Here is a 12702-nt window from a genome sequence, read left to right as displayed (position 1 = left end):
TAATAAGGAATAAAACAGAGACTAATACAATACAGAATGGAAAAACAATAGAGAAAAATCAATAAAACCAAGAGCTTGTTTTCCAAAAGAAAAAAAACTAACAAAATTCACAAATATTTAGTTAAAGTAAGATATGAAGCAAGAAAAATCAAAGTATTAAAATCAGAAAATGAATCATTACAGAACAAAGCTCGTGTGCCCAACTCACAGTGAGGTCTAATAAACTGAAACACTGGAGCCAGGAACAGAGAAAGGTTTATTGAAGTAGGACATTTTTACAGATTTTACAGAAACAGAAAGGATTATAAGAGAATACTATGGCTTTTCATGAAGACGGCACCTAAAGCAGGGAAGGAAGTCCCTGCCCCTACCCAAACTGAAGCCAAAGCAAAGCGTTTGAAGACCAAGAAAGCAGTGCTGAAAGGGATCCACAGTCACAGAAAAAAGATCCGAAAGTCACCCACCTTCCAACAACCCAAAACACTGTGGCTCAGAAGGCAGTCCAAATATGCTCAGAAGAGTACCCCTAGGAGAAACAAGCTTGACTACTATGCCACCATCAAATTCCCCCTCACCACCGAGTCAGCCAGGAAGAAAATAGAAGACAACACACTGGTATCCTCTGTGGATGTCAAGGCTGACAAGCCCCATATCAGACCGGCTGTGAAGAAGTTCTATGACACTAACACGGCCAAGGTAAACACCCTGATTGGGCCTGATGGGGAAAAGAAGACATCTGATCAACTGGCTCCTGACTATGATACTTTGGCTATTGCCAACACAGTTGGGCGGAGAAGGCAATGGCACCCAACTCCAGTACTCTTGCCTGGAAAATCCCATGGACAGAGGAGCCTGATAGGCTGCAGTCCATGGGGTCTCGAAGAGTCGGACACGACTTCGAGACTTCACTTTCACTTTTCACTTTCATGCATTGGAGAAGGAAATTGCAACCCACTCCAGTGTTCTTGCCTGGAGAATCCCAGGGACGGGGGAGCCTGGTGGGCTGCCGTCTATGGGGTCACACAGAGTTGGGCACGACTGAAGAGACTTAGCAGCCGTAGCAGCAGCAACACAGTTGGGATCATCTAAATTGAGTCCAGCCTGCTAACTTTTCATGTAAAAGTTTTCACTAAAAGGAAAAAGAGAGAGCCAGAAGATACTATAAATAATTCTCTTCAGGGAGAAGAACTGGGTGGCAGGGGAACAGTGAGATTTTACTTTTTAAATTTTGCCCTGTATGCATGAATAATTAACCAATAACAACAATAAACATATGAACCCAAGAACAGATAAAAATAATTTATTAAAGTGTAAATTATTTTTACTGTAAATTATTTTTACTGTATTTTCTAAAGTATTTGCAATAGGTTTATGTTATTGTCACAATTTGAAATAAAAACAAAAAAAGATTTTCTAGGTGTTTGTAGTGATAGTGTGCATACAGTTTTTATTGTGTATCTTTAATATCAGGTCTTACCTCTTCTTTGACTAAAGGACTTTTGGTGAAAACAGCATCTTCTTCTTGGCTGTGAGCAGGAACTGGAACCCCTAAGTTTTGCATTCTCAGATGAGGGAACTGAACTGGGAATGGTAACAGTTTAGAAACAGAAAAAGAGTAGTTTCTCAGGAAGCCAAAGGAGGAGGATGTTATCCTAAAAATAGGTTGGAATGCAGTGGCTGGACTCAGGCATTTAGAACTCATTTTTAAGTCCGAGTGTTCAGGCAGCTGTCAGACAAGGCAGGCCAGAAGCCAGTGAAAAACAGCTGGTAAAGCTGGAAAGAAGTAGCAGGCTATGCATGTGGGGTAGGCAGGGTTGGCACCTTCATATACTGACACAGCAATGAGTTCTGTCCCCAGACTGAGTGGGAAAAGGCCTGGGCTCCAGTCAAGAACAACGAGCCAGGTCCAACTCTGGATTGACATCACTCTTGTGCCAAAAGAATGCAGGGAGCTCAGACTGCCTTTTCATTTGGGCTGGGTGGAGAGAGTGTTGGCAAAAGTCCAGATGGTTCAAGGCTTTGAGGCTTGGCCCTCTGGCCCGTTTCTCTTAGTGCTGCTATTTGCCCAGGCCAGTAAAGAACCCTGGTCTCTACAGAGTCAAGATTATCGGAACAAATCAGAATAGAATAACTTTTAAAATAAGAACTTTTTTTTTGGCTGCGCTGGGTCTTCGTTGCAGCACACGGGCTGTCTCAAGTTTCGGCAAGCAGGGGCTACTCTTCCCTGTGGTGCATGGGCTTCTCAATGTGGCGGCTTCCGTTGCTGCAGAGCACAGGCTCTAGGGCTTCAGTAGTTGTGGTGCACAGGCTTAGTTGCCCTGTGGCACGTGGGGTCTTCCCAGACCAGGGATTGAATCCATGTCCCCAGCATTGGCAGGAAGATTCTTAACCACCAGACCACCAGGGAGGTCCCTAAAAATGAACCTTTTTTTTTTTTTTAATGTTTTTTCCATGGGCCATGTCATCAATTATCATTATATTATAATAGCAAACTTGTATAGATTTTTAAAATTTTATATTGCCTCCCCAGTTGGAATGTAAGCTTCATAAGGACAGGGGATTTTTCTGTTTCATTCACCACTGTCTTCTCAAAGCTCAGAAGGATGCCTGGCACAAAATGTTGCTCAGCAAATTTTAGTTCAGTTACCAAAAAAAAAAAAATCACTGCCAAAAAATTGTTAGAAAAAGTTCAAATAGTAAAGTTCAAAAAGTGAAAATTAAGAGTCTTTGTCCGTACCTCTAATTCTACCCACCCCCTACATAACCATTAAAACATTTTTGTGTGTACAATATTAATCCTAGAACAATCTGTCTTTTTATTATATCTTAAGCAGAGCACAATGCCTGGCATAGAAGAAAGTACTTGATAAAACTAGTTGAAAAGTCACTGAAAGAGTGGTAAGCAGTCTTGGAGTTGGGGTGGAGTAGCTAAAAAAGGGTCGGCTGCTACAGGCTATTTCCTCAGCAAGTTAGGGTGAGTTCCTTGAGTTAAGTATTCATCTATATATCACACGTATCTCAGGAAGAGTGCCTAAACAGGACCAATTATTATTTTTTTGCTTGTCTTTGAATTAATTTTTATTGGAGTATAGTTGCCCTACAGTGTTGTGTTAGTTTCTACCGTACAGCAAAGTGAATCGGCTATACAAATACTTACGTCTCCTCTTTTCGGATTCCCCTCCCATTTAGGTCACCACAGAGCACTGGATAGAGTTCCCTGTACTATACAATAGGTTCTCCTTGTTGTTGTTGAGTTGCTCAGTCGTGTCCGACTCTTTGCAACCCCATGGACTGCAGCGCACCAGGCTTCCCTGTCCTTCACTATCTCCCAGAGCTTGCTCAAACTCATGTCCACTGAGTCAGTGATGCCATCCAACCATCCCATCCTCTCTCAACCCCTTCTCCTCTACCCTCAATCTTTCCCAGCATCAGGGTCTTTTCCTGTGAAGCAGCTCTTCACATCAGGTGGCCAAAGTATTGGAGTTTCAGCTTCAGCATCAGTCCTTCTAATGAATATTCAGGACTGATTTCCTTTAAGATTGACTGATTTGATCTCCTTGCAGTCCAAGGGACTCTCAAGAGTCTTCTCCAGCACCACAGCTCAAAAGCATCAGTTCTCATTAGTTATTTATTTTATACATAGTATCAGTAGTGTATATATATGTCAATCCCAATCTCCCCGTTCATCCCACCCCAAGGAACAATTATTTATTAAGCACTTTCTCCATGACCCAAGCATACAATGAGGAGAAAGGTTTGATTCCCCAGCCTGCTGCACTACGTCTGGCTTCCTTGAATAAGACCTCTTGCCCTGTTAAACTGGCTCAGTGCCTTTCTACCTGAGCATGCTGGCTCCAGGCAGAACTCCCATCCCAAGGGGCTCTCCAAGCCTTTTGGCTGCTGGCAAGATGGAATGAGAGGACTCTTCCACAGGAATAACAGACACAGACACCCATGCTCATGCCCAGCACGTCTGGATGGAAAGTTGCCCAGTTAGGACCTCTGAGAGACAGACATCTGTCAGCATTTCTTTGTGAGGGTGTCTCGGGGGATTTGTCTGAGTGCCAGCTTTTCTATGGAAAAGGCAGTCAGAGCCAGAAAAAGCCAGCCATTCAGTCACACTGAAAATACAATATTGAAGCATTCAGCTGGAATGTGGCGATTTACAGCTGTCATACCACACTCTCTAAGTGAAATCACATTTTGTGCCAGACTTCCAAAGACATAATCACATGAAAACTATTTTTATTGCCTTGATGCATGGTTACAAGTCGTTTACCACAAACGTAAGAAAATCTACTATGGGATTGCTGTTGAAAAACAAATACAGGGAGCAAAGTGGTGTTTTCTATTTCACTTCGGGAAACATTTAGTTATAAATAGAGCGATGCACTAAGCACAGAAGAGTGACTTAGGGTGGATTCCTTGCTGGTCAGTAACTTTATTGAGTCAGTGAAACTAAATTTCCTAGAATTCACCTTAATGATAGAAGATCTTCTTAGTAGGTCTTTTAGGTTCCAATTTAGCTTCATTTTCTTTTTGACTTCTGCTTATTTCCTTACCAGATCTTTCACCTTCTAAAAGTTATGTAAAATATTCCAGCCTTACACTACACTTAGCACTGGATTCTCATGGGAAGGGCAGGGGTGAAAGGCGGGTGTTGGAGAGAGCGCCTGCATTCTTAGTAACCAAAACGTTAAAAGTTGCCACATATGGGACTTCCCCGGCATTCCAGTGGCTAAGACTCTGCTTTCCAATACACTTTCACTTTCCAATGCAGGGGGTACGAGTTCCATCCCTGCTCGGGGAATTAAGGTCCCACATGCCTTGGGGTGAAGCCAAAGGAAAAAAAAGTTGGCACACATTTCCTCAAGCCCCTGAATCAGCTTGTTTTTTGGTTTGAGAGGAGGCTCTTTTCCAAGTCCTTGAGTGGCTGCCTCTTCATCATTTCAGTCAAAGGTCAGTCCCTGCTGACTATCCTATTTAATATTACCCTCCTCCCATGACTCTGTCTCATGATGTTTAATCTTATATTCCTCACACTACAGCATCTGAAATTTTACTTATTGGATTCCTGTCTGTCTCCCTAGGTTAGACCTAAGCATCATGAAAGCAAGTAACTTGTCTGCCTTGGTTACCGTGGTACGCCAGCACGTCTGCTGGTGCTTGGTACAGAGCAGCTTCATGTACATGCTTATTCATAACTGAATAGATGGAGGCTGATAGATGGCAGTGATCAAATATAAAAGCTTCAGAAGAGTGATTTGTTTAAGGATTTAAAAAAAGAATTTTAAATTTCCAGTCAATTACTGTCTTACCAAAAAGAAAAATGAATTGGGACAATTGTCCCAAAAACAATTGTCCATTGTCAACTTCTGATCATGCCCTTAGCACCGGTTTCTGTAGCTGGTATGAGTGTATCACACACACGGTGCTGGTTTTACCACTTGGATCTGAGATCAAAGGAAACCAGAAGACATTAGCAAATCCTAGATAGATTAACCATAACATGTGTTTTCCTTAATAGCTCTTGGGAGAGTCACCCTAAAACACATTGTTGCTCAATGGAATATGTAAATTAGTAATGAAAAAGTTCATTCAATTAAGGTGAAGCGATACATGTGTATAGAGAAGACACATTTTAAAGGGATCGAAGAAGTGCCTATTGAACTTAGCAACAATAAGATCATTCTTTTCTTTAGTTCTCTGTAGTGAAAAAACTGTAAGGATGGCAAAAAAATTGACATTTTATGGCTCTTATACTTGTGAATTGATACAAAGTAAAGGTATATATTTGCATCAGAAAAAAATTAACATTAACAATCAGAGCTATATCCTAAATGTCCAAAATATGACTTTGTTGGAGAAGGAAACGGCAACCCACTCCAGTATTCTTGCCTAGAGAATTCTGTGGACAGAGGAGCCTGGTGGGCTGCTGTCCATGGGGTCGCACAGAGTCGGACACGACTGAAGCGACTTAGCTAGCTAGCTAGCTATGACTTTGTTACTATTACCTCTGAAATCTTAACTAGTTTTTTGCAGGGGGCTGCTATAGAAATTAGGTAAGAAACCAGGCTCTCTTTGCTATGAAGCACAGGAAGCTCAGCTCGGTGCTGTGTGATGACCTAGAGGGGTGGGATGTGGGTAGGGTGGGAGATCCAAAAGGGAGAGGATATATGTATGCATATGGCTGATTCACTTCACTGTACAGCAGAAACTAACACAACATTATAAGGCAATTATTTTCCTTTTTTTTTTTTTAAAGAATGGGAAACAAGAGAAAAAAAGAAACAGGGCCCTAAAATAATGGCAATTGATTTAATTCTTCTTACCTTCACTATGCTCATCTGTAAAATGGAGCTAATAATCCTTACCATATAGAATGGATAGTGTGTACTAAGTGCCTGACTTCAGTATATAGCCAATAAATATTATTTTGGGTTGTTGCTCTATTTAAAGTGCTTGAAATCCAGAAGCCCTTTGAACAGCATCTGATCTGTGGTCGCTAACCTGCTTCAGCCATTCTGAGTTCTATTATACATCCTCCCCGGGAGGTTACTCAGCAGGCACTGTGGGAAATAAGAGTTTGTTCTGACTGTAATCTGCCCCTATTTGTCAGAACAATAACAACAATAAAAAAATCAAGCCTCAGTTCCAGTTTCCTCTCTAGCACCAACTGTGCTTCAGTAATCTAACACTGGGCTTCCCTGGTGGCTCAGTGGTAAAGAATCTGTCTGCCAATGCAGGAGACGCAAGAGACATAGGTACCATCCCTGGATGGGGAAGATCCCCTGGAAGAGGAAATAGCAACCCACTCCAGTATTCTTGCCTGAGAAATCCCATGGACAGAGGAGCCTGGCAGGTTACAGTCCATGGGGTTGCAAAGAGTTGGATACAACTGAGCATGCACACTCACACACAAGGTAACACTAAAGAGGTATCTGAGGTCAAACTGAACATATGCCTAAAGAGATTGTGTACCCATTCAGGTGAGACTACCCCTCCACAGAGGCCACAGCAGTAGCAGGACAAAACTGAACCAGAGTAGTAATTTCAGGGCTGCCTCCCCAACAAGAGTAAACTACTACTAAAAGGAGCTCCAAAGGCCGCCTCCCTCTCCCTGACCCCTTCCTGAGAACAGGGAAGGGGACGAGGTGTCCCAGGGTGTGACTCAGCTTCCACCGGTCCTCCAGGGCACTGGAGTGGGAGGAGGATTTAAGAAGTCCATGGATCTCCTCTGCCATAAGTCCAGCATCTCCTCTGCCATTGTACCAGGGGAAGTGGAGAGCTTTGAACCAATCTTGAGATGGACATTTTAAACCAGACCAAACTGAGTTTTAGTTGTCATATTACAGAATCTGTCCAGGAAGACATTGAGGTACAGGTGAGGGGAAATTGCCACATCATCCTTGAAAGTGGTAAGCAAAAATAATAATACCTAACAATTACTGAGAACTTACTATGTGCTAGCCTATTCAAGACCTCTACATATACTGTCTAATCCTCATAATAACCTTGTGAAGTAGATCCATTACTGTCTCCACTGGACATGAGAGGAAACTGATGCTCAGAGGAGTTAATCTGACGAATACAGACTCCAGCAGTCCTGCTCCAGGATCCTGCCCCAGACCATCATACTCCACCTCTTCTTATGCCCTGATAGGGTAAGATTTCTTCATAAGCCTATACTCAGGTATGTGGGCTCCATCATTTATCAAGACCATATAAGCTGTCAGTGCAGAGTTCTCTCTTTTCTTTACTTAAAGAACAAAACCTCTCAAGACATCTTGACTAATGCAACCAGACCTTTTTGTTTTTGTTGTTTGTTTTGACTGCCCCACACAGCTTGCAGGATCTTAGTACCCTGACCAAGGACTGAACCTTGGGCTGCGGCAGTGGAAGTGCTGAATCCTAACCAGTGGACCGCCAGGGAACTCCCCAAGCAGATGTTTTAAAGGCAAGGCTACACATGGCCATTCTATAGCTTCTGAGAATGTACCTCCTCCACTCAAGCAACATGCAAATACTGAAGAAGAATTTCTCAAATTCAATCATAGTTTCTGATGGAACACATATCCTTGAAGCCAACTCTGACTTCATCAGACTTTAGAAGAATGAAACAATAATCTTCTCTTTTTCACCTGGTCTGAATTGAGTTTCTGTTATATGCACTTGAAAGAGTTAAGAATTTCTGATGGTAAAAGTTATGAAGCTCCAGAATGCATTCCAAGAAAGGTTTCATTTCGAAAGAAACTCTCTCCAGTAATTGTCTGCTGCTGCCAAGTCGCTTCAGTCATGTCCAACTCTGTGCGACCCCATAGACGGCAGCCCACCAGGCTCCACCGTCCCTGGGATTCTCCAGGCAAGAACACTGGAGTGGGTTGCCATTTCCTTCTCCAATGCAGGAAAGTGAAAAGTGAAAGGGAAGTCGCTCAGTCGTGTCCGACTCTTCGTGACCCCATGGACTGCAGCCCACCAGGCTCCTCCATCCATGGGATTTTCCAGGCAAGAGTGCTGGAGAATAATTGTCTAGAAAGGACAATTCTTTCTTTCAAAGGGCCTTAAGTCTAGATTTTTCCCTCTAGATTTCAAAAGCAAATAAATAAGAAGAAATAAATCAATTGTCTCATCATCTTCCTGGAGAGGCAGACAGATATTATTATCCCAATTTGATAGGTTCAAATGGGCACAAAAATACTGAATTATTTTTTGGTGTTATCTACCATGTCAAGAGACCTGCTAGGAATGGAAAATACTTTTTAGCCTTAGGACAACACTTCTCCTTTTAAAAAGAAAACATATGGAATCTAAATCTAAAAGAATCTGAAAAAGAGGGGATATGTGTATGCGTATAACCGATTCACTTTAGTGTACACCTGAAACTAACACAACACTGTAAATCAACTATCCTCCAATAATTTTTTTTTTAAAAAGGAAGAAAGAAATCTGCAACAATGAACACTTAACCAAGAAAAAAGGTTAACTTCTAAAGCCCATTTATTCCACCAAAGTAAACTCTAGCCACTCCCTTAGTCAAGTACCAGACATAGTTCAGGTAAATGAATGCGTGAGCAGAAAATACGGGAATTAGATCTTTAGCTTATCACCTTATTGCCCAGTTATTTCTGTATACGTTTTCTGCTTTGAATACTCTTTGATCATTTGCTCTTCAGGGAATCTGATTATTGCGTTGCCTTTTGAGATTTAGTTGTGAGGCATCTGGAGTTCATGGTGAGAACAAGATTTCCAACTGTGAGAAAGGTATTTTCCTAATAACAGCTGTTACCTCTGTGGGGGGTGGGATTGTACAGAACATTTTTCCTAAATTAAATATTTCTGAAATGTTTGAAAACTTTCAATGAGTATGGCTTGTTTCTGTAATCAGAAAAAAGTAAATACATATTTCTTTAAGTGTTCAATGCCAAAAATAAAAAGGCAGCCCCACAAAAAAGAAAGATATTTTACCTATGGAGTTCTCCAAGGGTATAGTATTTCTCTATCAGTTCAGTTCAGTCGCTCAGTCATATCCAACTCTTTGCGACGCCATGGACTGCAGCACGCCAGGCCTCCCTGTCCATCACCAACTCCCGGAGCTTACTCAAACTCATGTCCATTAAGTCAGTGGTGCCATCCAACCATCTCATCTTCTGTCATCCCCTTTTCCTCCCACCTTCAATCTTTCCCAGCATCAGGGTCTTTTCAAATTTCTCTATCAGCTAGTGCATTTTGTCCTTTTTATCTTCTAATGATAAAATCCTATGTTCTTTTTAAAATTTGTGATGTCTTAACAGAATTATAATAACCCCAGGTCTCTGCTTCCAGTCATCCTTTTCAAATCATTCCCCACACTGTTACCAGAGGGATCTTTCTAAAACAGATCTGAAGAAGTTACATTCCTGTTGCAAATTTATCTGAGGCTCCTCCTCCTCGGCAGGGCTCCAGGGGCTCCATGAACCAATCTCTACCTACCTGCTGCTTCTCAGCTTCATTGCCCTTTACTTGTCACCTTGCCCTTGAAGGCTCTCCAATCCCAGACTAAGTTTTAGGGACACCATCTCAAGGCCCAGACTGAACCATCTCTGTCTCTGTCTAAATGAGAATGCACAAAGATCTCTCTAAAAAGCTTGACTTGCTGGGGCTGCACTCAGAGGTGCTCCTGTGAGTAGGATTGAGGTCATAAAGATTGAGACACAAGCGCTGGCACTATAGTGGGTGGAGTGTCTTGCCACAACATGGAATAGAGAGCATTGTGCTTAGAGAAGTAAGTCAGTCAGAGAAAGACAAATACTCTATGTTGTCATTTATTTGTAGAATCTAAAAAAATAAGAAATGAATGTATATACTGAAACAGAATCACAGACATGGAGAACAAACTAGTGGTTACTAGTTTCACTCTTTCATGGAGAGTGAAAGGAAGAGGGGCAAGAGAAAGGAAGGGGTAAGTTAAGAGAGACAAACTACTATGTATAAAATAGATAAGCTACAAGGATACACTCTACAGAATAGGGAAATGTAGCCATTATTTTGTAATAATTTTGAATAGAGTATATTCTATAAAAATATTAAATCACTATGCTGTACAGCTGAAATAATAAAATATTGTAAATCAACTAGACTTCAATTTTTAAAAAGGTGGATGGAGAGCCATCACTTTGCTGATCCTCTGTGACCATCTTATCACTCCTGTTTTAACAACAGAAGAATCACCAGCACATCTCTATATCACTTGATATTGGTTTTCTCTGTGACTTTAGAGGTTTGGCATAACCCTCTGGTGGCTGCTGTGATGTCTGCTAAATGGATCACTTGGTATTTCTAGCCCAGACCCAAACTCACAGTGAGTGCCATGTAGACCAAAGGCTACTTAGCTCTACCGGGCTTCCTGAGTTCCTGTTGTTGCTGAAGCATCAGGAAGGAGACTTAAGAAGGAAGAGAGGCCACACCAGAGTAGTTCAAAGGCCAGTTTGTTCCTCGCCTGCTCTTATTATGCAATAATTGGAAGCACCCCAAGCTTTGACTTCTCTTGATCACGTGTGGGATATGAACTGGGGCTTGTAAGGACACCAAAAGCATGTGCTAGTGACTGCAACTGGAGCAATATGCAGATGGGTGGTCAAGATCTGGAAAGGAATTAGCCAAAGTATAATTAGTAATGTATCAGGTTAGTGGTATTACGGATTACTATTTCTTTTTAAAATTTTAAATAATTAAACTTTAAAAAGATAATTTTTGTTTATTTAACTTTTTGGTTCTCCTGGGTCTTCATTGCTGCGAGGGCTTTTCTCTAGTTGTGGTGAGCAGGGTCTACTCTCGTTGCAAAGCACGGGCTTCTCATTCTGGTGACTTCTCTTGTTATGGAGCACGGGCTCTAGGGTATGTGGTTTTCAGTAGTTGCAGGTCCTGGGATCTGGAGCACAGGCTCAATAATTGTGGCCCACATGCTTAGTTGTATGTGGGATCTTCCCGGACAAGAGATCAAACTTGTGTCTCCTGCATTGGCACGGGCTTCCCAAGTGGTGCCTCTTCACCACTGAGCCATCAGGGAAGCCCTAAATAATTTATTTTTTAAGTACTTGTTAGGAGAAGAGGGAGTAAGGGAAGAAAAGAATGCTGCAGCCTTGAGACCTGAATTTCTAGGGCTTAGTGTAATGGGATATATATATATATATATATATTTAATAATCCATCTCACAAGTCACCATAGAGCTCAGTCAAATCCACCCATAGAATTAGAAAGTCATTGAAGGTAACTTTGGGACACCTTAAAGACAGTCTAGTCCAATTCTTCCTTTTATAGAAGAGAAAACTGAGTTTCAGAGAGATCAAGCAGTTTTCTACACTAGCACAGCTAATCTGTGGTAAAGCTAAAAAGAGAACTCAGGCTTACCTTTCCACCAATGAAAGGAAAATTTTATTCTTCCTTATTACTGCCTTTCAAACACATTCTGTCAATTCTCTCTTCCCAGCCACTTAACCTACAATCTTTGGTCCTCCAGCCAGCTTCTCACATAGCTCTCAGGTGAGAAAAAAACATCAGTTTCTCTCTACCACAAGTCAGGGGACTCTGGTCAGACTGTCCGAAGAACTCTCACCACATTCTGCTCCAGGTCTCGGCTGCCTTGGGGCAGGACTTCCATTCAGCACACATCCACCAGGGTGTCAGTCTCTCCGCTTGATAGGTCCCTATTGTTTCCTTTCCCTTGACCAGAGAGAGAGAAAACCACAGTGCTTTTTAGTTCTCTTCAAAGTAATCCTCATTTTTTTTTCATATTTTAAATGTTAAAGCCATCTTCATTTTTTAAACCTCTTCCCTTGATCTTCTTTCCTTAAACCAAAAGTGGGAGTGACAGGTTACAGATGTCAGAACCAATGTGGGGGCCACCCCTTGAGCAAGCTGAGCATAAACAACCTGAGGAGTCTCCTTATAATATGAGGGTACTCGCCACCTGCTAGCCTAAGCTCTGAAATGAAGAAAAGAAGGAAATCTCATTTAACGTCTTGGGGAGGTGGGTTGAATTGGGAGATTGGGATTGACATCTATACTCTGCTGCTGCTGCTGCTAAGTCGCTTCAGTCGTGTCTGACTCTGTGCGACCCCACAGATGGCAGCCCACCAGGCTCCCCCGTTCCTGGGATTCTCCAGGCAAGAACACTGGAGTGGGTTGCCATTGCCTTCTCCAGTGCATGAAAGTGAAAAGTGAAA

General features: G+C 42.0%; 1 protein-coding gene across 1 annotated transcript; it reads left to right on the top strand.

Moving 5' to 3' along the window:
• The first annotated feature begins 227 nt into the window (after positions 1–227).
• Positions 228–1273, top strand: LOC109568826 (large ribosomal subunit protein uL23-like). The gene has a single exon (XM_070803143.1). The coding sequence runs from the start codon at positions 328–330 to the stop codon at positions 1087–1089; it is 762 nt and encodes a 253-aa protein (XP_070659244.1). The 5' UTR covers positions 228–327; the 3' UTR covers positions 1090–1273.
• The last annotated feature ends 11429 nt before the right edge of the window (positions 1274–12702 follow it).

This window comes from Bos indicus, chromosome 15, assembly GCF_029378745.1.
Source record: "Bos indicus isolate NIAB-ARS_2022 breed Sahiwal x Tharparkar chromosome 15, NIAB-ARS_B.indTharparkar_mat_pri_1.0, whole genome shotgun sequence".
NCBI lineage: Eukaryota > Metazoa > Chordata > Mammalia > Artiodactyla > Bovidae > Bos > Bos indicus.
The sequence above is the reverse complement of the archived record's forward strand: the minus strand, read 5'-3'. Positions and strand labels throughout refer to the sequence as shown.